This window comes from Panthera uncia, chromosome F2 (genome assembly GCF_023721935.1).
Source record: "Panthera uncia isolate 11264 chromosome F2, Puncia_PCG_1.0, whole genome shotgun sequence".
Lineage (NCBI taxonomy): Eukaryota > Metazoa > Chordata > Mammalia > Carnivora > Felidae > Panthera > Panthera uncia.
This window is the reverse complement of record NC_064812.1, coordinates 74,430,955-74,455,083: the sequence shown is the minus strand read 5'-3', so window position 1 is coordinate 74,455,083 and position 24,129 is coordinate 74,430,955. Positions and strand designations below refer to the sequence as shown.

The 24,129-nt window shown below is 44.6% G+C and overlaps 1 protein-coding gene across 2 annotated transcripts in view; it reads right to left on the bottom strand.

Annotated features, from left to right (window-relative positions):
* The window catches only part of TMEM68 (transmembrane protein 68), an 86,217-nt gene that overhangs the window by 7,254 nt on the left and 54,834 nt on the right, over positions 1-24,129 (bottom strand). The window contains exon 8 of one of the 2 annotated variants that reach the window (XM_049633698.1): positions 18,667-19,610. The exons of the other annotated variant lie outside the window; for it this stretch is intronic. Coding sequence (XP_049489655.1) covers positions 19,572-19,610 — 39 coding nt within the window. The 3' untranslated portion in view covers positions 18,667-19,571. Of the gene's footprint in view, positions 1-18,666; positions 19,611-24,129 lie in introns of those variants that run through there. 2 annotated transcript variants of the gene reach the window in all.

Below are 24,129 nucleotides of genomic sequence, written 5' to 3'. Positions count from 1 at the left end.
TCAGTTTAGGGCTTTGTTCTGTCTGTCTCTTGTTTCTTTATTTTCAAGCTAACAGAGTCGATGTCAAGCCAAAAATTCGGAGGGGCAAGCTTTACAGTTTTCTGCGGCTATAAAATTCATAAAGCCAGTTTAATTTGTCCAATTTGTTGACAAGAGGAAGAGAAGCTTATCAAAGAAATTGAGGTTCAGTGTCCAGATCTTCAAAACAGCAAGAGTCGGCAATAAAGCTGAAAAGCCTCGTCTCCCTCCCTCTGCACAACCCCTAATCTCACTGGTCATGTTTACAGGACAGAGAGCTAGCTGATGGGACGATATTGACCATTCAGGCCAGGCTACCTGTCTGAAGACTGGAAATAAGTAGGAAGAGGCTAACCATTTTGTACTTGAACATTAGCTTCAGGGTGGAAACCAGATATACCCTGTGCCCTCACACAGATTTATGCTTTTTTCCCAAAGAAATGTAATCAGTGGGATTTAAGAAAAATAATCTAGTCCTTTATACTTTTGTCGTAGAAGGAATAACGATATACTAATAAAATCCTATGGGATATATACGATCTTATATATGAGAAAAGTTAGGACCAAAAAAATTGAAAATTTGTTTTGCATTTTAAATGAGAAGGTATCTTTGAAGTGGGCAAGTCTAACTGTCCACTTAATGCAGAAATTTCATTGACAACATGTCCGACTAGGGATTATTTATTCTCTGAATACTTTCTGTGCTCGAAGAAACTTCATTCCACCTTTGAACCATACTAATTAATAGAAAGTGCTTTCTCATATAAAGGTAAAATCCATTTCTCCGGTTAATCTCTCTATGGGTCTCAGCTCTATGCCTTGGGTCTACAGAGAATAAATCCAAACCTTTTATGTATATAACCCTTAACATTATTTCAGTTGATGGCATTCCCCCTATTATAATTCCATTCATCCTTTTATGGAGACATTCCAGTTCACGAAATACTCTTTCAAAAAGTAACGATCGCCCCGGATATAAACTTTTTCGCGTGATACATAGCGTATGGTATAGAACTATCCGATCCTTTGACTCGGACACTATTGTAGCTTTTACAGCCACCGTGTTACATCCTACAACCCCTAAGATGTTTTCACATGAACTGTATTTACACTATCATTAAGCAACTGATTTCTTCATCGCGCTCTGTTCAACTTTCCTTGATTTGCATCAGTGACATATTTATCGTGTCAAGATATTTTTAAAACTCGAGATTGCCATCTAACCTACCAGCTACTCCCATCTTTTCCCTCCAAACTTTTGGTAGGCTTTCTACATTTTTTAGCCAATTGGTAGTAAAAATATTGACATGATCGGGGTGAATCATAGATTCTTCCTAATACGGTTATCATTAACAAATAGTTTTGGGGGGGGCAAGTTATGACTCCATTTAAAGGGAGATAAGCCCGCCCACATTTCTATTTTAACAGGTAGGTTTTATTCTTATTCAAGCCACCAGATCTTTGAAAAATCTGTTTGTTACACACAGTTCCAAAGAGGATGGGATATGCCATACCACGTAGGGCCACATGGTGAAGGACCAGGGTCAGCAGGTGACAGAGGCATGGGGGGGGGGGGAGTGTGGGCAAAGGCGTTTATTGTGGTTTTTGCTTGAAGGAATGAGTACGGAGAGATAAATAGCTCAGCAGGTTTAGAATTGCACATCTTCAATACTTTCAGCAGGCTCCGGGCTATAGGGGTGGTCCCTCGTTGCCTGGAACCTGACCCTCAAGTGATTTAGGGCAGGAGGATCGTGTCCAGAATGGTAGAAACTTGATAAAAGGAAGTCAGTAGGTGTATGGATTCAGGATTGGTTGGTTTGCACACCAAGTGCTTTGCTGGCCCTAGGAATTAGCTTGCCCTGGGAGGGGCAGTCTCTCTGCGTGGTCAGTGAGACCCAGATGCCAGAACAGCAAGAATATAGGAAACCTGATATACAATTAATACAGTTGTCCCCAGCCAAATGTAAAGACAGCGCCCCATACCTGTGGCAGTCGCTTAGCCATCCATCTGCGCGTTTTCTGCGTGTTGAAAACGCAGATTTCTAAAACACATTCTAGACCTTCCAGGGCTGAGAACTTACAGGGAAGCAGGGAGGGTATGTGCAGGGGGCAAGCCGACCTCATGGAGGAACCCTTGGCAAGAAGAACAGCCAGGGAAGCACAGGCATTGTGGGACACACACACGCACACACACACACACAACGGCAGCAGAGGCAGCCTGCAGAAAGCCTCCTCCTGGACCTGATTTTCTAGTCCCACGGGAGAGGGGATTTGACTTTTCAACTGCCTCGCTTTTCTTATTAAAATCTTTCCTGACAAGTTAGAATATCACGCTTTCAAGCACTGACATAGCACTGACATCAGGTTTCCGGATTTCTAGGCAGCAGCAGCAAAGAGAAGTGTGGAAGCTCTGAATATTCATCTGTGCTCTCCGAGCACAGAGCTGCTGACACAGCGTTACAACTGGGATCACGTCTCCCCTTAAGAATAAGCCTGATGGGGCCTGAAAGAAATAGACCTGTTTGGGACCCCTGCCGAGACGCTTTAATTTCTCTTGGCACTGACCCTCTCAACTACGCCCAGGTCTCCGTAAGAACAGCCACGGCAATAAAGGAGGAGGTTTAATCACCTCTTTTCCCATCTCTTCCGAGTGACTTCCCTAAAACCTGGAAAAGCAGAAAGCGACAGCCGGAACAGACACCGTGATCATCCTCACTTAGGGCTTACTTTAGACCCGACCCCTTGATTTACCGGTCAGCATCAGAAAGAAAGGCCGGGCTGAACCACCCGAAGGTTGGCACCACAGGGCTCCCGTCTGGGGCAGCTGCTGTTTCCTGCCTGACTTAATCCCCTCCCACCTAAAATCACGGTGGTGTTGAGGCCCTAGGGAATACGATGCCACTGTTTCCTTTTCTTCCTAAGTTCATAAACAGAGATCTGGGGTGACGAATGCTCGTTGGAAAGCCTTCATGAGATTTCCCTTCACTCTCTGCTATCCCAAGCCCATAAGCCATACCGGCAGCAGGATGCTTCAAACTGTGAAAGATCCCGAAATGCTATCCAATGGGTTCACAGAGGGGCGGGGTGGAGAAGATCAGAAGGCGTCAAGCCCTTTAGGAAGTCGAAGTCTTTGCTTTTTCGGAGCTCAGGCAGGCGTCACACCCAGAAATGACATTGCATCTTTGCACTGCAGCTAAGCCCACGGCTTGGCATTCACACAAGTTGGATTCAGAGTCCACCTGCCCGGCGAGTTGTGTGACCCTGGGCATGCTGTTCCTCTCTCGGTGCCTGCATTTCCACGTCTGAGGAGCTGGCACAAATATGGTGCCCCCTCCAGGGGCGATGTGAGGGCTCCGTGACCTCAGGTGTGTTAAAGCACGTAGCAACGTGCCTGGCACGCACATGGTCCCCTCGTGTCAGATGGCGCAAAGACCCCCGTGGCCCACCCTGTGGGGGAGCCCAGGGCACACGGTGTCCTCTGGATAGGCACATGGGGGCTGGAAGCCACGAGGAAATGATCCCTGGCCACCTCTCTGTCATGCACTGATCCCCAAAAGCCTCTGCTGAAAATAGTCGCGATTTCGAGATCTGTAGTAAAGGAAACACAAAGGACTCGGGTGCTCTGTCAGCTCCACTTTCCAAGAACCTGTGTCCTACTTGCTTCTTCTCAGCACCGTGGCCGCAGGAGGCGCCCCCAGTGTCATCAGTGAGCGTAACATCGTGCTGCCTTTCATCGTCCGTGTTCTGATCCTCTGGGGCCTTGCTGACCCTGGAGGGGCTGTCCCTCCCAGGGTTACCCAGTTCCTAGAGATTCCTTGCCTTCCGATGTACATGTCAAATGCAAACCAACCAACTCAGAGCCTCCTTTATGGGGCTCTCACACTCTGAGCCACTCTTCACATGCCCCAATCCATCCCCCTCCCCACCCCGGCCTGGGGCTGGTGCGGGAGAAGCAGGGGCAGCCCCTAGGCCCCAGAACCCACTGGAATGATTCAAATTAACCCATCCTAAACCTACGTGCCCTGCCTGCCCCGTTCGTCCCCACAGAAACCACAATAAAGACTCTTGCCCACAGTTTCCCTCCTGCCCCTGCTGACCAGCCCTGGTGCTTCCCTGTATGGCCCTGCATGAAACGAGGTATCCTCGTCTCTTCGGACTTGGAGTCACGCACCATCTTTCCAATGGCAATCATCTGGTCTGTTGGCCTCACCACACCTGAATAGCGAAGCCCATGTTAAAACAGCCGGGCACTGAGGATTAAAATGAGAAAAAGATCGCTCCTCAGGACATTTTTAATCACGGCCACATTAAGCAGCCAGCCAGTCGGCTACCGTGAGCTCATTTCTAGAGGGCACAACGGCATCACTAGACTAAGCCGCCAGTGTAGTCTGGGCCACCTCAGGGACCCCAGGTGGCAGAATATGAACCTTCCTCACGTCCTCCAAAGTAGACAGAACCCTGGAGTAGAGCCGAGACCTGGTTCATCCCCACTGAGGCTCCCCAGGCAGGGCGGCCACGGTCGTGGGGAGACCTTGAGGCTGACCAGCTCAGAGAGGCCAAAAGTCAGCAAAGACCTCAGGAAAGCCAGGCGCCTGGGTGGCTCAGTCGGTTTAAGCGTCCGACTTCGGCTCGGGTCATGATCTCACGGCCTGCATCTGGCTCTGTGCTGACAGCTCGGAGCCCGGAGCCTGCTTCGGATCCTGTGTCTCCCTCTCTCTCTCTGACCCTACCCCACTTGCACTCTGTCTCTCTCTCTCTTTCTCGAAAATGAAAATAAAACATTAAAAACATCTATAAGAAAAAAAAAGTCCTCAGGAATGCTGTCGATCAATCATGCATCATCTAGTGCTGCCAACCAGGAGCAGTGATTTCTTTTTCCATATGCATTTAAGGCCTCTCACATGATGATTAAGAAGGGACTGGAAAAAGACAGAGACAGGGACGGGAAAAGGAGGAGGAGGAGGAGAAGAAAAAGAAGGAAGAAGAGAAAAAGGAAGTAGAGAGGAAGCGAGAGAGAGGAAGGAGGGAGGGAAGGACAAAAAAAAAAAAAAGGAAGAACAAGTAGTAGATGCAAGGAGGGGGAAAGAACTTGAAAACTTACCTTGAACAAGATTAATGTGTTAGCTTGGCGGGTCCTTGCCGTAACAAAATACCATGGATTCGGTGGTTTAAACAACAGAATGTATTTTCTCTCCATTCGAGAGGCTCCAGATCCTAGATGATGATGTCGACAGAGGCAGAGGTGGTTTCTTCCTAGGCCTCCCTCTTCCGGGTACAGAAGACACCCCCCGCCTCGCCATATCTCACCCAGTCTTCTGGCTGTGTGTGCATCCCTGTGTGTGTTCCTCTCCTAGGGACCCGGCCAGATTGGGGGAGGGCCCACTTTAATGGCCTCATTTTAACTGACTTACTCTTTCAAGGCCCGGATCTCCAAACACGGTCACTTTCTGAGGACCTGGAGGTTAGGGTTCAACGCATGAATTTCAAGGAGACATAGTTCAGCCTGTAACGCTTAGTATGGTAATTTTAACCAAGAGGCCGTTCGGTAGATTGCCAGAAGGCCTGGGTTTGATTCCAGCTTCCGCCATTTACAAGCTGTGTGACCTGGGGCAGATTTCTTACCCTCTCAGTGCCTCATTTTCCTTATCTGTAAAAATGAAGACAATAGTATGTACTTGGTTTGTGAGAATAAAAAAGGCACAGAGAGCAGTGACAGGCATTGGCGGAGCTCAGAAAATGTTGCCATCGCCATAAGGACCGTTACTGCAATGAAATTTACTTCGACTCCCAGTGAGTTGGGTCATTTTCACTGTCCAGTGAGGAGTGAAAGCAACACGGTGAAATAAAAGATAACTCCAAGTAAGCTAAAATGTCAGTCGACATCGGAAATTCATTATCTTATTTGGAACATAAAAAAGACATAGTTTTAAGTAATAGAAAAAGTTTCTCCTGCACTTGGTTAATAAAGGTTGGATAAGACAGGAAGAATATCAGATTGAGGGGAGACACAGCACCGCCCTTTGCGGGTCTCATGTTCTCAGCCCAGTGAATGAATGCATGTGACCGTTTTACCCAAGAGTCCTGGGGACATTCGCTAATCCAACCGAGCAAAGCGTGTGGACATAATATCGAGTCCAAAGGCTGGACTAGAATGTTGAGGTAACTAACAAACTAATCGTACTGGTCGTAATCAGGAAAGCAACAGGATACAAAAGAGGGACAGTGAGCATGGGATCTAGGTAATAATTTGATAAAGGAATTCGCTGGTCTTTACCTGGTACCATCAACTGTCCGGACATTCAACGTGTGGCAATAAATGTCCCTATCACTAGAGAGCTTTGTTTTTTTCTTACAGGGCCCAGATGGTTCATCTGATCTCACCCCAGCCAGAAAAAGAGCGCCAATGCCTCCAGGATTTGACCTTACAAACATTTAAATTCTCTGAGTTTTGGTGTCTTCAAAACTGAAAACATAGAAACTATAATATCTTATTTGCAAGGTTGAAAAAATAATAAAAATATACATAAAGCACAAACGACGGGTATTTCCATTGTTACTATAGTTAGGACTCAGTCTTTTTGTCCTGTCCCTATATCAAGAAACAACCTGTGGGTTAGTAATTCAGCTTACGGAAACACCAGCACTGGAATACAGCCTACCCCGTACATCAGACACAAGTACTCTGGTCTCTGTAGCCAATTAGTAAGTGAGCTTTCTGTTGTGCACCCCAGACTTCTGTGAATTTGGTTAGATAAATCAGTCTGATGAGTTCTGGGACACCAGTAATACTAAACTTAAATATATGTAAGATCGAGCGGGTCCCTGGGTGGCTCAGTTGGTTAAGCACCCAACTTTGATTCAGGTCATGATCTCACGGTGTGTGAGTTCGAGCCCCTCGTGGCGCTCTGTGCTGATGGCTCAGAGCCTGGAGCCTGCTTCGGATTCTGCGTCTCCCTCTCTGTCTGCCCCTTCCCTGCTCACGCTCTGTCTCTCTCTGAAAAATAAATAAATGTTTAAAAAATTAATAAAAAATGTCAAACATATATATATGTAAGATCGAGGGTCAGACTCTGGAACACCATTTTATGATCCTGCCATGTGGTGAGGCCTTGCCTAACTTCTCTGGCGGGACGACCCTCTCCCAGCCTGCTAATTGCAACACAAGAAGGATGGGAATTGAAGGGTTTGAGCCAAAGCCATTATGTTCTCATTTCCCGTCTTAACACTCAGAATATTTGGTGACACTAGGTAAAGAAAATGATAATTGCTTTCATTCTAAAATACTTTTAAGCGTAGCATATCACTTAATTCCAATATCGGCTTTGAGGATATAGAGAGGACAGTGAATCGCAGTGTTCATTTTATTAAATAAAAAAAAAAAAAAAACTGAGACATTCAAAGTCTTGCTCCTACCATACAGTTGCCATCAGGTGGAATCAGAATCTACATAGATCATTCCATCATAAACTCATACAAGATTGCATTTATACAGGACTTAGCCAACCGTTTCAGTCCTCCCTGTTTAGAGGAAACCTTTCCCTTGTAATCATTTCTGTGATGCAGTGAAACAGTCCATCGCTGATGAGACTTCATATTGTAAAACAAAAAAAGAAAACAAAAGAGTGAGGACAGCAACATATATTATGGTAAATTGGAAAATTTAGGCTGAACCCTTGACCTTAAAAAGATGTTCTCACAATGGCTGGGTAGTGCCGGTTGGACAAATCTTCCCACAAATAACAATTATAAACTCTGGATGAAGTGTTAAAACAAGTACCTAAAGATACTAAGAAACAAAAGCAGGAAGATACTAGAAGGAGACGGGCATGAGGAAGAAGGGAAGGCACTGGGTGAGTTGCCCTTTTTTTTTTTTTGGTTTTTGATGTGAGGGGAGGTCCCAGTCTGTACCATGGGGCTAACCCTGGGATTTGTCTGTTTGGTTTTTTTTATTTTGTTTTGTTTTGTTTTTTAAGTCTTATCGGCTTGAAGAAGAAGAGAACAGAGATCGGGCAGAAGGAACAGCTAGGAAATGAAAAGGGTCCTCTCAGAAGTGACAGGAGCCAAGAACCAAGCTCTGTGTATGAACATGGCCCGGAGCCCTCAACCTCTGAATCACATGCACAGCCCAGCTCCAGGCCAGAGTGAGACGGGGACCAGGGGTGACAAGGTCTGCAGTCTGACTTCCTGCTCAAACAAAACATCAGTGCTTTTTGCAATAACATAGCAGAGTCCAGAATCTATGCAGTGTTATCACTCACAATAATCAGGACATATTCCAAAATTATCTGACATACAAAGAAACAGGGAAACATGACCTGTACTTAAAAGATGACCAGCAGATACTGTGAGGTGATCTGGAGGTTGGAATTAGTCGACAAAGATTTTTAAGCAGCTACTATGATTATGTTCTAGGCATAAAAGAAAATATGCTCATAATTAATGGAAAGAGAGAAAATCTCTGCAGAGAAACAGATACCATTAAAAAAAGAACCAAATGGAAATTCTGTGACTGGAAAGTATAATACTTGAAATTAAAAATTCATTGGATTGATGGGGGCGCCTGGGTGGCTCAGTCGGTTAAGCATCTGACTTCGGCTCAGGTCATGATCTCATGGTCCATGAGTTCGAGCCCCGCATCGGGCTCCGTGCTGACAGCTCAGAGCCAGGAGCCTGCTTCGGATTCTGTGTCTCCCTCTCTCTCTCTCTGCCTCTCCCCTGTTCTCTCTTTCTCTCTGTGTGTGTCTCTTAAAAATAAATAAATGTTAAAAAAATTTTTTTTAATTCATTGGATGAGCTTAAGATCAAATTCAAGATGTCAGATTTTTATAAAGATAAGAATAGAAAGTATCCAATATGGAAAACAGAGAGAAAAAAAGATACTTTAGTAAGTGAACACAACCTCAGGGAACTGAGATGTATCGGGTCATCAGTACCAGTGGTCAGACGTAATTGTTCCCAGATCAGTTAGCCAATGTCCCAAAGATGGAATTAACCCTCATTCACTTGTAGCCAAAACTCTGAATGGCCTGATTAAATATAATGCATACAACCCATCAATTTCCGGTAATACTAAGAAATCAGGCCTTAATGGCAGGATACGTAATTGGTAATGCAGACCATGTAAAGGTTAAAGAATGTATCGTTTCTTGGAAATCCACAAATTTTCAAGAACTAAAAGCCTCCTGAAGAACATGGACTTAAAAGCCTCATTGATGTAAAGGAGAAAGGGAGATATAAAAAGGGATCAGCCTTTTCACAGTGGCTCACAGTTAAGTCTTTAGCAGCAACGGACGCTGGGTCTTGAGCAGGAATCAGGTGCTTGACCAGATCCCGCAACCCCAGCTAGTCTGGGTGTTTTCCTCTCAGGCCGTATACAACTCTCTGCAACTCTAGGAAGCCAACCCCAGGAAAAAAGTATAAGAAATCAATCAATCAATTACTCAACCCATGGCATTAGCATATTCATAACTCGTATTAGTTAAGTGTAATTCATTTGGTAATTATCATTATGCCTCTGTGCATTCTTTTCCTGCTAGTTGTCTGAACCACTAGACAGAGGACTTTCGTGATTTCATTTAATGTTTAGAAGAGTTTGGTTAAATACGTTCGCAATCAATGCGTAAGCCTTTGGGTATTTTAATTTGTTAAATTGCAATATATTCATCTTAGGCAGCATGTAACTACTGGGAGGAATATTAATCATTTATGTTTAATGTTCGAGGGAATGTCGTTTAAACAAATTATAATATTAATAAAATGGACATTAAATATACTATAAACAGCTGCTAGTGTCGTTTACTGTTTGAGGTGTTTTTGTCCCTGGAGAAGAATCTGGTCAACAATTTTTATAAAGTTCTCTGGCAAATGTGGACCAAACCCAGGAGGAAATGGTATTTTGTGCATATTTCCATAATTCCAACTTAAGAGATTTCTAACTTTAGTGTCCTAACTTCCATTGGCAACAGACCAGATTTAATCCAGCTCTGAGGAGAGACTAATACAATATTGTCTCTACAACTGGAGGTACAGATAAAGGAAAAAGGGCATTGTTGCATTCCTGGCTGAGATTCAGGCCCCACGAGAAACACATTTGACATTCGATCATTTTTCTTTTAAATGCCTAAGCTTCCCTGTCAGGCTGGCAAGGGGCCTCCCCACAAGGTTATGACCAGTTTTCAGCGACAATAGACACCAAAACAAGAGGGCCAAAAAGACAGATCCTTCAAACTGGCTGCACATATTATTCCTCTCTACCCATATCTTTTTTTTTTTCTCATACTTCTTCTACTCTATTTACCAGTTTTCAGAATATCGAGTTCATCGGTGCCCCAGCAGTATCCAAAAGTGACTGAGATTTTTTTTTACTACAATCATTATTCTCTTTGATGGTCAAGTCGCCCTCTGTCGATGCCTCCTGTGTCCTTTGCAGATGACCCTAGTATTTCTTTTAATTGTGGTAAAGCATAATAACACCAAATTTACCATTTTCACCATTTTTAACTGTACGGTTCAGTATCAGTAAGAACATTCACAGGGTCAGGCAACCACAAACCCCCCACCAGCCTCCAGAACTCTCCATTTTCCCAAACTGAAAGCCTCTCCCCATTGGACAATGATCCCCACACCCGCCCCCCCCCCCCCCCAGCCCCTGACAACCACCATTCTTCCCGTCTCTGGTTTGACTACTCTAAGCGCCTGGTAGAAGTCGAATTATATAGTATTTGTCTTTCTGTGACTGATTTATTTTCCTTAGCATGGCTTCAATGTTCATTCATGCTGCAGCATGTGTCTGAATTTCGCTGATTTTTAAAAAAAATTTTTAACGATTTTATTTATTTTGGGGAGAGAGGGAAAGAGAGGCAGACAGTGAGTAGAGGAGGAACAGAGAGAGACAGAGACACAGAATCCGAAGCAGGCTCCAGGCTCCGAGCTGTCAGCACAGAGCCCGACGAGGGGCTCAAACTCACTGACTTGAGCCGAAGTCGGTCGCTCAACTGACTGAGACACCCAGGCGCCCCAGTGGAGCATGCGACTCTTAATCTCAGGGTTGGGAGTTCAAGCCCCACGTTGGGCGTGGAGACTACTTAAAATAAAAACAAAATAAAAAATGTGAAATAAAATAGCTGAGGGTCACATTTGTGTTATGTAAATATTACCTCAGTTAAAACAAACAAAGCACGGTGGAGTGGGGGCAGAAAGGAATGAAACCACTGCTGGATAAGTAAGAGAATGTTTTTGAGGAACAACAACAAAAAACTTGAGGCCCAAGTCTGAGGACATAAAGTGACACAGTTACAGTAGTGAACTAAAGTGCCAGACCTGTTTCACACTATTTCACACTGAGGTGATGGGGAGGTTAACGCAGCGAGCACCTTCTTCAAGATCATTCCAAGTCCTTCTCAAGTTACTTTGGATCTTTGGGACCAAAAGGGGAACTGAAAATCAGAACAAACGGTAATTTAACGGTAGGGGCCTGAAAAGCAGACACCTCCAAAAAAAATAATCATAAAGCAGGGTGCCATCTAAGCCTTTCTCAGACTCAGTCCCTTGTTACTTCCCTAATGTGGGACCGAGCCCTCGTGACATCCGTGGCTCAAGTGAAATTTTCTCTCTCAGAGTTGGACCAGTGCTCTCCCTACCAAGCCATCAAAGTCACTAAATGATAATAAGTATATTTTTTTCCTAATAGTTTGGCAAAATTTGAAGATTACCAATGCCAGCATTGGTAATACGTGTAACGGAGCATTCTCAGGCTGTGATGGTAGCCGTGGAAGTGAGATCAGCTGCCCTTGGGGGTAATTTGGTGATGTGACCAGTTTTTGATATGTGTACCCTCTAGGGGCACCCAACTCGGTTGGGTCCAACTCGGTTGAGCGTCCAACTCGGCTGAGCGTCCAACTAGGCTCAGGTCACGATCTCCTGGTTTGCTCTGTCCCTCCCTCTCTGCCCACCCCCTGTTTGCACTCTCCCAAAAATAAAAAAACATTAAAAAAGAAATTTAAAGAAATAAAAATATGCATAGCTTTTAGCCACCAATCTTACTTCTGTGAATTTGTCCTAAGGAAATAACTGGAAAGGCATTCAAAGTTGTATTGCCTAACTACATTCATCGCGACATTATTTGTATTAGTGAAAAAATGGAAAGTATCTTTCCTCAATTTTCAACAGAGAATTCATTACATGGAACGCGATGGAATGCTGCTATGTGGATTTTAAAATAATCATGAAGATCAATATTCATTATAAAGAAAAATGCCCACGATATGTTACGTTTAATAAAAAAGATTTACAAAACAGCATGCATATGATCACATTTTTTTATATATGCATGGAAACAATGTGGAAAGGCACTCATCAACATGTTAATAAGATTTCTTTCTGGACGGAGATAATTTTCATTTTTACTTTACACCTTTTGTACTGCCTGGATTCATTTCTATTAATGCGTTGTTTTTATTACAAGGAAAAAAATAAAATGATGTTTATTTTGAGAAACAGTCTAGTAAAGGAAAAATAAAAACGAAAAGAACCGAAGAACAAAAATACTTCCCAGGCAAAGATACTGATGAACTCAGCTTGGGTTGACATCTTAGCTGACTCAGCGGGCTCTGGATTTCTATACTGTGAATGAAGATGCTTCTCGAGAAGAGGAACTCACCATGAACTGGGCAGTCCGCCCGGTTTTTGTATATCATGCAATTTCAGCGAGTTTAGTAACCAACATCCTGAAGGCGATACTTTGGCCTCTAGGTTTAGACCAGAAATTCTAATCATGGGTCCACACTAGAAACACTTAGAAGCTAATAATCTTGATCATAATCATAATCATCCCTAACACCACTATGCCCAGACGTCTTATGGTTTAAACACTCCAGGTGATTCTAATACGTAACCTGGGCTGAGAAATAATGGTTTAGGCCCAGATTGAGAATTTTGTACTCTGGACTTAGCATCTGTGTGATCTAGAACAAATGTTCTCAAACATGGGGAACACGTTGGAAATGCAGACTCCTTGGCTTCAACGCAGACATTCCGATTCAGTAGGTTTGGGGTGCGCCCCAGGAATCTGAATTTTTAACAAGTACATCCCAGGTGATTCTGGTAAAAGTGATAGAAGACCTTCTGGGCTTCAAAACAAACAAAAGCGGGGCACTTGGGTGGCTCAGTCCGTTAAGCGCCGGACTTCGGCTCAGACCACGATCTCACAGCTCTCGAGTTCGAGCCCCGCATCAGGCCCCGTGCTGACAGCTCAGAGCCTGGAGCCTGTTTCAGATTCTGTGTCTCCCTGTCTCTCTCTGCCCCTCCCCTGCTTGCACTCTGTCTCTCTCTCTCTCTCTCTCTCTCAAAAATAAACACTAAAATTTCAAAACAAAACCTTCTAACAAAGAATCGTACTTTTTACAAGGTACATATAGTAAAAGGCTTGGCACACTTCTAGTTAGGACAGTCCCTTAAAAAAAGCCATCAGCAATATTTCTATCAAGAAACCTAATACAGGAAAGTATTTAGACTTTAAGAAGTTACTCCTGCAGAGGTTAAACAACACTGACGTAGAATGACACAGGATGGAAAATTTTTGTTTTATTTTGTTTTATTTTATTTTATTTTATCTATATTATTCACTATTCAAGTGCATAATTTAAGGCTACTAGAGCAAGCTCCACCCAGAATAGCAGTGTGACAGGGAAGGAGTTGCTACTCACCAGACTACTGCCCTCTGGCATGAAGAAAATGGCTTCCTTCTTGCTGCTACTCAAAGTCTGCTGGCCTTCCCCTTTTCAGACTTTCTTCCCTCAACTTCAGAAATCTAACAAGCTAAGGAAGAAAGCAACACTCCTATGGTCTCATGGGAAAGTTGTTTTCAAATGCTTTGAAATGGATGAGGAGTAAGCTAGAAACTCATTTCTTGGGAAAGTCTTCCTTCAGAATCGCTCCATGCTCCCTGAGTCTTTTTTGGGGAAAAAAAAAATTAAAAGAAAAATTCTTTAATGATGGCTCCCCAGGACATTCCCTTCGACCAAGCTCCCGTGAGGTTCAAAAGATTTAAGATCGGTGAACATGACAAGCCACGCATATTCACACCATAGACGGCAAATAAATGGAACAGCCGTCCACAATGATCGAGCCACATTTCTCCTTCCTTCCCTCATTCTTAGATATAAACCCCAAAGCCAAAGAGTCGAAAGGGAGAAGAGGAAGTGAAGACCTAACAAAAGTCGAATAGGAAGCCATGTAGCTCTGGCACCTAGAGGAATTCTGGGCCCCTGGGCTCCTGAGACGTGGAGGGCTGGAGGGCCAGACTCCTCAGCCGGTTGCCTTTTGCTCACGAGGTCCCTCTGATGTGGCAGACCAGAAGGTAGACCAGGGCAAGAGGAGAGGAAGCCAGAGGTGTGCCGCTCAGAATGGGCTCTCGAACTCTCAGATCTGTCTCACGCGTGCTGCCCCTCTCCCCAGAATAGCAAAAGATAGAAACTTGGAAGATATTCCGTGGCAGAATCTAAATTACGCATCCGTCTGGACTCCCCTCGTGCTGTCTCTGAGACACTTCGATTCAGGAGGCAACCATTGGATTTCATGCGTATTTAGAAAGGAGGCATTTGAATCACAGCTACTAGATTTGTGTTCAATGTCCAAGCACTGGCCAAAGCTCAGGAAGTCAAGGCAGGAATGAGAATTACGTTCTCTTCACTTACATTTTGCCTGGTCTAATTATCCCCAACATCTTGAAAAGAAAATTAAGAAAAAAATAATGTTTCTGCTTCATTCTTTCTCACCAGCAGAACCCCACTCATCATTCTTCCTACGTGAGAACTTACAGCATTCGGCAGAGGCTCCGAAAGAGACTTTGGAGCATCAACCATTTTCTAGGAAAGAGAACCTGAGATAATAGAAAATATGTATATTGGCCTCTGCTCCTGGATCCTGGCACAGAGCTCCTAAAATCCTTGTAATTTCCTAAGTGATAAAAGCACCGAGAGTATCTTTTGTTCTAATGAGGTGACTTTGGGTGGGCTCTGGATGGTTCCTGAATGGTGGCTGGTCACTGGAAAGACCACGCCATGATTAGGAGCTTGGTATTTTCAGTCCTGTCCCCCATCCTTCAGAGAGGGAGGGGGGCTGGAGATGGAGTTAATAAATGGATTATGCATACCTGAGGAAGCCTCCATAAAATCTCAACAGTATGGGCTTCAGAGAGTTTCCAGAATGGAGAACATATCCCCACCTGGAGGGTGACACATCCCAACTTCACGAGGACAGAGCCTCCTGCACTCGGGTCCCTCCCAGACCCACCCCCCCCCCACAGCTCTTTAGCTGGTTGGTCATCTGTGTTCTTTATCATACGCTTTAATAAACTGGTGAACGTTAAGTAAGTGTTTCCCTGACTTTTGTGAGCCATGCTAGTGGACTCATCAAACCCGAGGAGAGGATCTCGGGAACCCCTGGTGCGGGCTGGGGTAGTAACCAAAGGGGAAGAGCAGAGCACTTCTGAGCTGGTAGGAGAAGCCACTGCCACCTGTGGCCTGAAGGGGCTGGAGGGGAAAGTGTCCCAGCTCTAAGATGGGACCGCCCAGCAGGAGCTGTGGCTTGACAGAGACACTCAAGGCTGGTCATGGAGGGGGCCAGGGGGCTCAATCACTCCCTCTCCTTTCACGCCCCAGTCTCCTTCCAGAATCTATTGGCCAAAACTCCACCGGAAGCCAGAGGGCAAGGGCTTGGCTTCCCAGAGCAGAGAGCAGGTAGGATTCATCCTTATCCTCAGGGACAAATGGTGATGGGCTCTCCTTGACAGAAGGAATGGACCCTCCTTTACCAGACTATGAGGAGAGAAAGCTGTCTGAGGAGAGATGGGAGATGTTGGTGGGTGGTGGGTGGAGAGCTGAGGTTCTAGAATGAGGGTTATGATTTTTATTTTCTCAGTAAAGTTCATGGAGTTCACGAGTAAGGAGGCTGAGAGCATCGTAGCAGGACTAAGAAATCAGGGAAAGTTCGGGATCATCTTGGGTTAGCCACTAAGAACTTATATAAAAGATCTTCAGGCAATGCTTAGGGTCTTAATGATGTTAGAGACTATAACCCCAATTTACATGGAGCTTTTGATGTTCAGCAGGCTGGAGACATAGGTAGAGATGTTGAATGATGGGCTAGATGGGGAAATGCCTAAACAGAAAGAAGCTGACAGCAGAAGGTAGAAAAGTGAAGAACTTTGAGATTTGAGTGGTATAGTGGGTAATGGGGGTGGTTGCCCAACAATGTAAATAAATGTGCTTAATGTCACTGAATTATAGACTCCAGAAAGGTTAAAATGGTACATTTTCTATATACTTTGCCACAATTTTTGTTTAAAAACTTAAAAAAAGTCATGGATACACTATTTGGCAACCATCGTGGTAATAAATGATTTAGGCATCAATGGATACTCACACTAGTGGGTGTGACTGTGGAAGAACAGGAAATTTAGAGTATCAAAAATACCTCCCTTCTAGGAATTTAGAAGGAAAACAGTGACTTTAGAGTGGAAAAACCAGGCAGACAGCACCTTAACCAAGTGATCAGGTTCATTTCACCATTATTGGGAGTAATGGACCCTCTGTGCCTCCTGACAGCTGCACCGAGAAGAACACAACAGAACTTCATTTCAGCCGTGCTCCTGCCAAAAACGCATAGCCTAAATTTAATGACGACGAAATATCAAGATAAAAACCATCACAATGAAAAAGGAAATTCCCGCGTCAACTGGCTCACAACAAGGAACATTTTTCTTTCACCGGGAGGTAGAATGGCCCCTGGCTTAGGCAATCTAGCATTTTTAAATTTGTTTTTGTCTCTTGACGTTTTTCATTCTGCCATCCTTAGCCTGTTTAGCTCCCCTAGGCCTGGCAAGAGTGGCTGTGGTTCCAGAAACAGCAATAGGCAATGGAGATAAGGAGCTATCTCTTCACATATTTATCATTTTTAATCAGAGGAGCCCAACATAGTTACCCTCCTGGGTCTTTGGCCCAAACTGGGTCACATGCAAACCCCCAAACAAATCTCTGTCAAGGGGAAAGGGGTTCCCTGGACTATTCAGCAAATCTGTAGGTTCCATGTGTGGAAGGGTGGCCACCAAACCAAAGTGGGGGTCTTCAGCAAGGAAGACACAGGAATGGCTATTTCAGGATGAACAGTGGACATCCAGGGTCAAGGCCAGCTGCAACTTAGAATGTCAGATGACTGGGGCACCTGGATGGCTCAGCCAGTTGAGCGTCTGACTCTTGATTTCAGCTCAGGTCATGATTTCACAGTTCGTGAGATTGAGCCCTATGTTGGGCTCTGTGCTGACAGGTCAGAGCCTGGATGGAGCCTGCTTGGGATTCTCCCTCTCCTGTCTCTGCCCCTCCCCTGCTTGCTCTCTTTCTCTCTCTCAAAAATAATAAATAAACTTAAAAAAAAAAAAAAGAATAGTAGACAATTCATCCATCAGGTAGAGGACCAAGGGTGACCATGGGGGTTAGGTTTTGGGGGAGGAAACTGTAAATCTGGAGGTCGGTAAGCAGCAGCAGGAAAGACACATGAATGATGCTGTGAGCAGAAGATACGGACCAAAAAGAGGCTCTTTTTGTTTGGTTAAAACGGACAAATAAGGGTACGAAAGTGGTAGCAGGCACAGCAACACGAGGTGTATAAAAAGAATCCTCTAACCCCCTTTTTTGTAAAAACTAACATCTTCAAGGTTAGTGCATAGGAAAGGGAAATGAGAGAGTACATACTCAAATAATGCGACTTGGATGGGCAAGGGAAAATAAATTAGTTTTTCCAGAAGAAAATGGATGGACAATGTTCTTGTATGTAGTATTACCTTTTTTTCTTCTTTTATTTAAAAACAAAAAAAACAAAAAAAAAACCCAAGACACTCTCTGGGATTCGCAACGTCCCCGTCTAGCCTATTATAGTGCTTTATAACCCCAAATCTCAAGAAACTTAATCAATACCATGCCTGCCTACATGCAAGGCCAATTAGTCTTTTTCAGTCTTAAACACACATGAAATACAACTGTTCGTTTCCAAAAGTTATTGCACACAGATTTCACAAAATCCATTTAATTGTGTCATGGAACACTTAAGAGACCTCATTGTAGCGTCTCATGCTGGCAGTGATCAATAAAAATGAACAATTCCTAGATTCAATTTGCAGAAAACTCAATACAATACATTTTACAGAAGGGATCTCTTTGTTATGTCTACATTCTAGGCATCGTGTTGTCCTGAAAGCTGATCTTTAGGGGAATCAAATTCTTTTGATTTACCAGTAGAGAAAAACATTTTTGAACAGATTCTAATTTCCTAGCTAGTAGGACTTGTTGCTTGGGATTTAAATACATCGGTGCATTTTTATACATCAATTAAACCCCTTCTATTCTACGAACTCTAGCGACTTCATCACAAGAAAATGTTTTTAGGGGCGCCTGGGTGGCTCAGTCGGTTAAGCTGCCGACTTCGGCTCAGGTCACGATCTCGCGGTCCGTGAGTTCGAGCCCCGCGTCGGGCTCTGTGCTGACAGCTCAGAGCCTGGAGCCTGTTTCAGATTCTGTGTCTCCCTCTCTCTGACCCTCCCCTGTTCATGCTCTGTCTCTCTCTGTCTCAAAAATAAAAACATTAAAAAAAAAAAAAAGAAAATGTTTTTAGCTTTTCATACACTTTGTGGTTTATTCAGTAACTATGTATCACATGGCAAGTGTTCTGGAAGGAACCAAGGACACAGTGGTCAATGATACAAACCATTGCTGACTAATAATACATGACATGTATCCAGTTGTATATACCAGGACTGTGCCAAGTGAGTTACATCTGGGTTTTCTGTTTGTGTGTTTTCTGGGGTTGTTTTTGTTTTTGTTTTTTTCTCAAAGAGGTCACGTGAGTTGCCCAAGCTATCACAGACAAGAAACGAAAGAGGCAACATTCAAAGCCAGTTTGGTTGCCTCTGGAACCCAAGCGCTTAACCACAGTGCTCTAATGCTTCTGGCAGATCATATACGTTAAGAAACCACAAATGTGACAAAGGAAATCTATGGCAGCCCAACTTGCAAGGGGACAGAGAAGACCAAAACAGATGTGCCATTTTAGCTGGACAAGAGTCGTCCAAGGAAAGCAAGAAGAATTGAGGGCATTGTACAGTTAAGCAGAGGAGAAGGGGGGGGGGGCGGCAAGGTGCAGAGAAACTAAAAGAAACAAAAAACCTTGTATGGCTACAAACAAGTGGTGGGTGGAGACAGATCCCTGTCAACAACACAGGACTTTATCTAAATGCAGAGGGACCTCATCTTAACACCTCAGCGTGGCTTTCTCCAGTCTTCCATTTTCGTGCATATTTGCCCGTAGTTTTCACAGAACAGTTCAATTTCTTATCAGTTGAATATGAATACATTTAGTTGTCTCCCATTTTTCATAAATTAGAATGATACAGGACTTGGGTTACCGGACTACGTTTCGAAGAAAATGATTTCAGGTAACTACGACTTCCACTTCTTGATCAGGGTCCTTCACGGTGAAGAGATGTTTTGGCTGGTTTTGCAAAATCATTGGCGTAAGGTGGGGATCCTCGGATGTCCAGCCATCTGAAAGGCACAGACCTTATCATAAGTGGATACCCCCTGCTTTATACACACACTCGGACAACTGGTTGGCAGGCTGGGGCCCAGCTCCCGGCAGTGGCATCTAGGACAGAAGAGTCCACCCAGGGAACCAGGCTTTGCGGCCCAGAGTCAAGGCCTTCGCTTGCAAGAGGCAAGTCCTTGAAGGCACTTGCTTCTAAGAGACACCTGTTACGCCAAAATTAAAGTGATACCGTGATGCTTTCCTGGTATATTGACACCGTTCCCCTAATGGGCCGACTTTACCAGGTGGCAAATGGATTTTCAAGCTCTCTGAATGGCACCTGGCTTGTGAGGAGTGTTCAACAGCTGTTGGCTGCTGCTATTAAATCAGGACCCTCACGGATGTACCACATTTAAAATTACGCCTTGCGAGCCTTGTCAGGTTGCTAGGGAAGATTCCCCAAGGCCTTGGGAGGGGGCCTGGCACGACAAGAGAAGGTCCAGCTGCTGGGTAATGCGGTGCTCACTGAACTGAAGGGGGCCGGTTATGAATGAGTCTCATTAGGGGAGGTTGACATGCCTGGAGCCCAGGCCACGCTGCGGGGGATCCGTGACGAAGAGCTTAACGCTATGATGGCGCTTGACAGGTCTCGTTAGCTGGTTATAAACGATAAGACTAGCAATTTTTACTGCCTCTGCTTCACCTCAATCCTGGAGGTTGTCGCTTTTAGATGCCTTTCCTCCTCCCGACTGACACACAGAGCTCCACGCAGACCCCAAGCCCACAGTTGTCATCTTAATTAACTTAATGCTTCATTCCCTGGGGAGACAGACTCACTCCAGCCATCCCGCTTCCGGGATTTGGTGAGGTTCTTACGGTTCAAAATTTCTAAACAGTCGTGCACGGTCACATAATGAATACTTACCCTTGGAAGGCTTGGTGGTAATCTTCTCACCTCAGGTCCTCAATGGAATTCTGGACGCCACTATGCACCCCAACTAAGGGAGACGTGAAGAATGTTGATGTTTCCCAGGTTCTGCAACACTAACTTAGATGTGGAGATATTCTAACATAGATAGGCGACTATCACATGGGTTCCCGAATATCCAGCAGTAAAAAGATGGTTTAACAACGTAAAGGGTATATTTGTTGTGGAATATTATGCTTCTATCAGAAAGGATGAGTTAGGTCTATATCTGTTCATTTGGAGTGGTGTTCAAGGTATGTTTTTGCTTTTTTTTTTTAAGGTTTTTGAAAAATGTTTATTTATTTTTGAGAGAGAGAGGAGAGAGAGTGAGTGGTGAGGGGCAGAGAGAGAGGGAGACACAGAATCCGAAGCAGGCTCCAGGCTCTGAGCTGTCAGCACAGAGCCCGACGTGGGGCTCGAACTCACAAACTGCGAGATCGTCACCTGAGCTGAAGTTGGACGCTTAACCGACAGCCCCCCAGGAGCCCCTGTTTTTTTCTTTTTAAAGCAGGTTTCAAGACCATGTGTATAATTGGATTTTATTTTTGCAAACACACACACACACACACACACACACACACACACCCCAAAGGACAACATTCCCATCTAGTGCACATCCATTTGAATATGTCTGGGCATCTATGAGGAAGGAGGGGAAGGTGTTCACTGCACAAGAGGAGGCTGACAACACACACCTCAGAGGCTCACAGAGGGGGAGGCATGAGGGGGATCCTTTTAATTTCTTTATATGCCTTTGGACGAATTCAGTCATTACAAAGAACACGCTTTACTTTTGTAGTTCAGAAATCTATCAAATAGGATTTAAACAGGAAAAACTGTTCCAACCAAAAATAAAAAAAAGTTTCCCTAGAGACTTCTATTTGGCTGTTACACCTCCACTATAAGGTGAAAAATCATCTCAGAAAGGAGGGGCCGGACTCTAAACCGTCTGTTGCTGTGTGTGTATTTCCTGATTCTTGAAAAGTGGCCTAACATGGCCTGGCCTCCTATCGGGTATCCCCAGCTCCGAGGGCAGGGCCTCCTTTCCAGGGCCTGCTTTGTTAGGTCTTTCTTTCCCTGGCTCCCCTTCCTCTGATGGCTGCCTCGTCACTCACCCCGCATCTCTCAGTGGCTATTGATCGTTAACGTTGACTGCCTCCAAGCATCTGGGTCCTGACTTGAGAACTGGACTTTGATTCCCGCCTGGCTCAGTTGAACCCAGGTCAGAGCTGCACCAGGTTATGTGCCTTAGTTTACACGAAGCCATCTCCTGCCCGCCCTCCCCTCCGTGGCCTGGACTGCAAGACGAGCCTGGATCTTGAGCCACGTCACGGACTATGAGTTGACTCAGGGGCAGCAGGAGATCATGACGGAAGGGTCCAGGACGTGGATCTCCTTTGAGCGAAAGAGAGATAAATTCCCAACGTCTGGAAGTTCTGTCACATGCAGACAAACGCATCCTAAAACCCATATACCGAGGTTTCAAATTCTGTAGTGATTGATTGCTCATTTACTCACTGTGCACGTTTTTAATTAACAGGTAGATGTGAAGCATCTATTATGTGGCCAAGCATTGCCCTATGCCCCGAAGAACACAAAGAAACTAGAAAGAGTCACAGTCCTGAAGAGGTTTATATTCTACCTAGGCAGCTAAGATCAAACTCAGGAGACAACGAGAGGGCGGGGAAAGCTGGCTTCGTCTTTAATTAATTTATGTGACAGTGGTTGAAAGTCCAAGAGGAGAGGAGAGGAATGGAAGTCTGGGAGAACGACAGTAGGCTCTGTTTTGTAAAAATGGATTTCTTTCAGTGAGGAGTGCCTATGAATTCTGTTGTAAAATGTTGTTGTTAAATGAGTTAAATGATTTCTCTAGAGATCCATTATTCCTCATTCGGTACTTTAGGTTAGGCTTTTGAAATAAACCAAGAAATGCTGGAATAATAAATCATTAACAGAATGCAGAACCATTGTTCATGCGAGGAGAGGTGACTCAAGATGGTTATTGTACAGAAGGTGTCTTTTTTTTTTTTTTTTTTTGGTTAGTCCTTGTGACTCTGCTAACATGCTTCCGTTTCTCAATAGGAATGTGAGGGGGAATGGAAAAGCACAAGCCTTCTTGGACTCCACTGCTGGTGCCCACCTTGGACTGCCAGGTCACCGTCATTGATACTGTTCTTGATCTGCTTGATATTACTAAAACCCCAACTTTCGCCCTGCTCCTGACCTTTCTGTACAGAAGCATAGCTTTATAAATCATGGCAGCTCAGATTTATAAATTTATAGCCATCAGGGGCACCTGGGTGGCTCAGTCCGTTAAGTGTCCAACTTCTGATGTCAGCTCAGGTCACGATCTTGTGGTTCGTGAGTTCCAGTCCCACGTCGGGCTCTGCACAGACAGTGCAGAGCCTGCTTAGGGTTCTCTCTCCGATCTCTCTCTCTTTCTGCCCCTCACCTGTTCCTGCTCACTCTGTTTCTCTCAAAAGAAATAAACAAACGTAAAAACATAAATTTACGGCATCAAAACTATTATGCTCTGGAAGATTGGAATCATTTGGAATCTCTGTTAGGAGTAAGAGAAAAACTCTCCTTCTTCCCTGGATTTTCGGAATGGGATGGATATGGAAATGAGCCTTACATCAGTCACGTTCGGTAGCTGTGGACAGGGTAAGTCCACTGAGAGCTGTTGTCTTAAACCCCGTGTCTTTAGCCCAGATCCTCTAGAAGGCAGAGCCAGAGGCAAGGATTAAGATGCTAATGGTTAGCAAGGCCAGGACAGTGATGGTAAAGTAAAACGAGGTGCAAGAAGCAAGAATTGTGACACAGAGTATTGGGATATGTTAGCATTGCCGCTTGAGCTGGTTTTCACTCAGTGACAACAAAAAACCAGCAGGTTGCTCTGCAGTATATTCATTCACCACATAGGATTTTCCAGAAGTTGTTAAGAGGAACTGTATCTCAGAGTAGTTCACAGCAGAGAGAAAGGAGGAGAATGATCATGTCCAACTTCCACTCATCACTTGCCGCCCCCCCCCCCCACACCTTGCTGGTATTCACTTCAAGGGCAGATACCTCTCCCACGTGCCCAGGTAGCATCATCCAGCCCACTGGAGGCCCGCTCAGAAACACAGATACCATACTCTTCTGTGTAAAGTTTTAACGAGGCCCAAAAGTGGGAGAGAAACAGGGTTCAGGCAGTGGCCCAGCCAAAGAGGCAAGAAAGAGGTGGTCGAGTGGGTCTACGAGGGAGAGCACAGTTTCAAACCTGTTACGGAGTCACATACTAACTGGGTATGCTTAAAAGATATCTTTGCCACTGGCCCAGTGTGTGTGTGTGTGCGTGTGTGTTTAAAAATTATGAAGTAATTTTGGTTATGACATTTCTGATACAGTAAACAAAAGGAACAAGGGCTCACCGAGCGATAGGCATTAGCTAACATACCTGGGCAGTGTGAGAAAATTTGGTCAAGATAATGCTGGGAGGTCAAGCTTTATGCGTCCTCCTGGGCTCCAAAACAAGCAGCAGTAGAGGTTAAAAATAAGACACACTCATCCTCTGTGGGACTAGAAGTAGG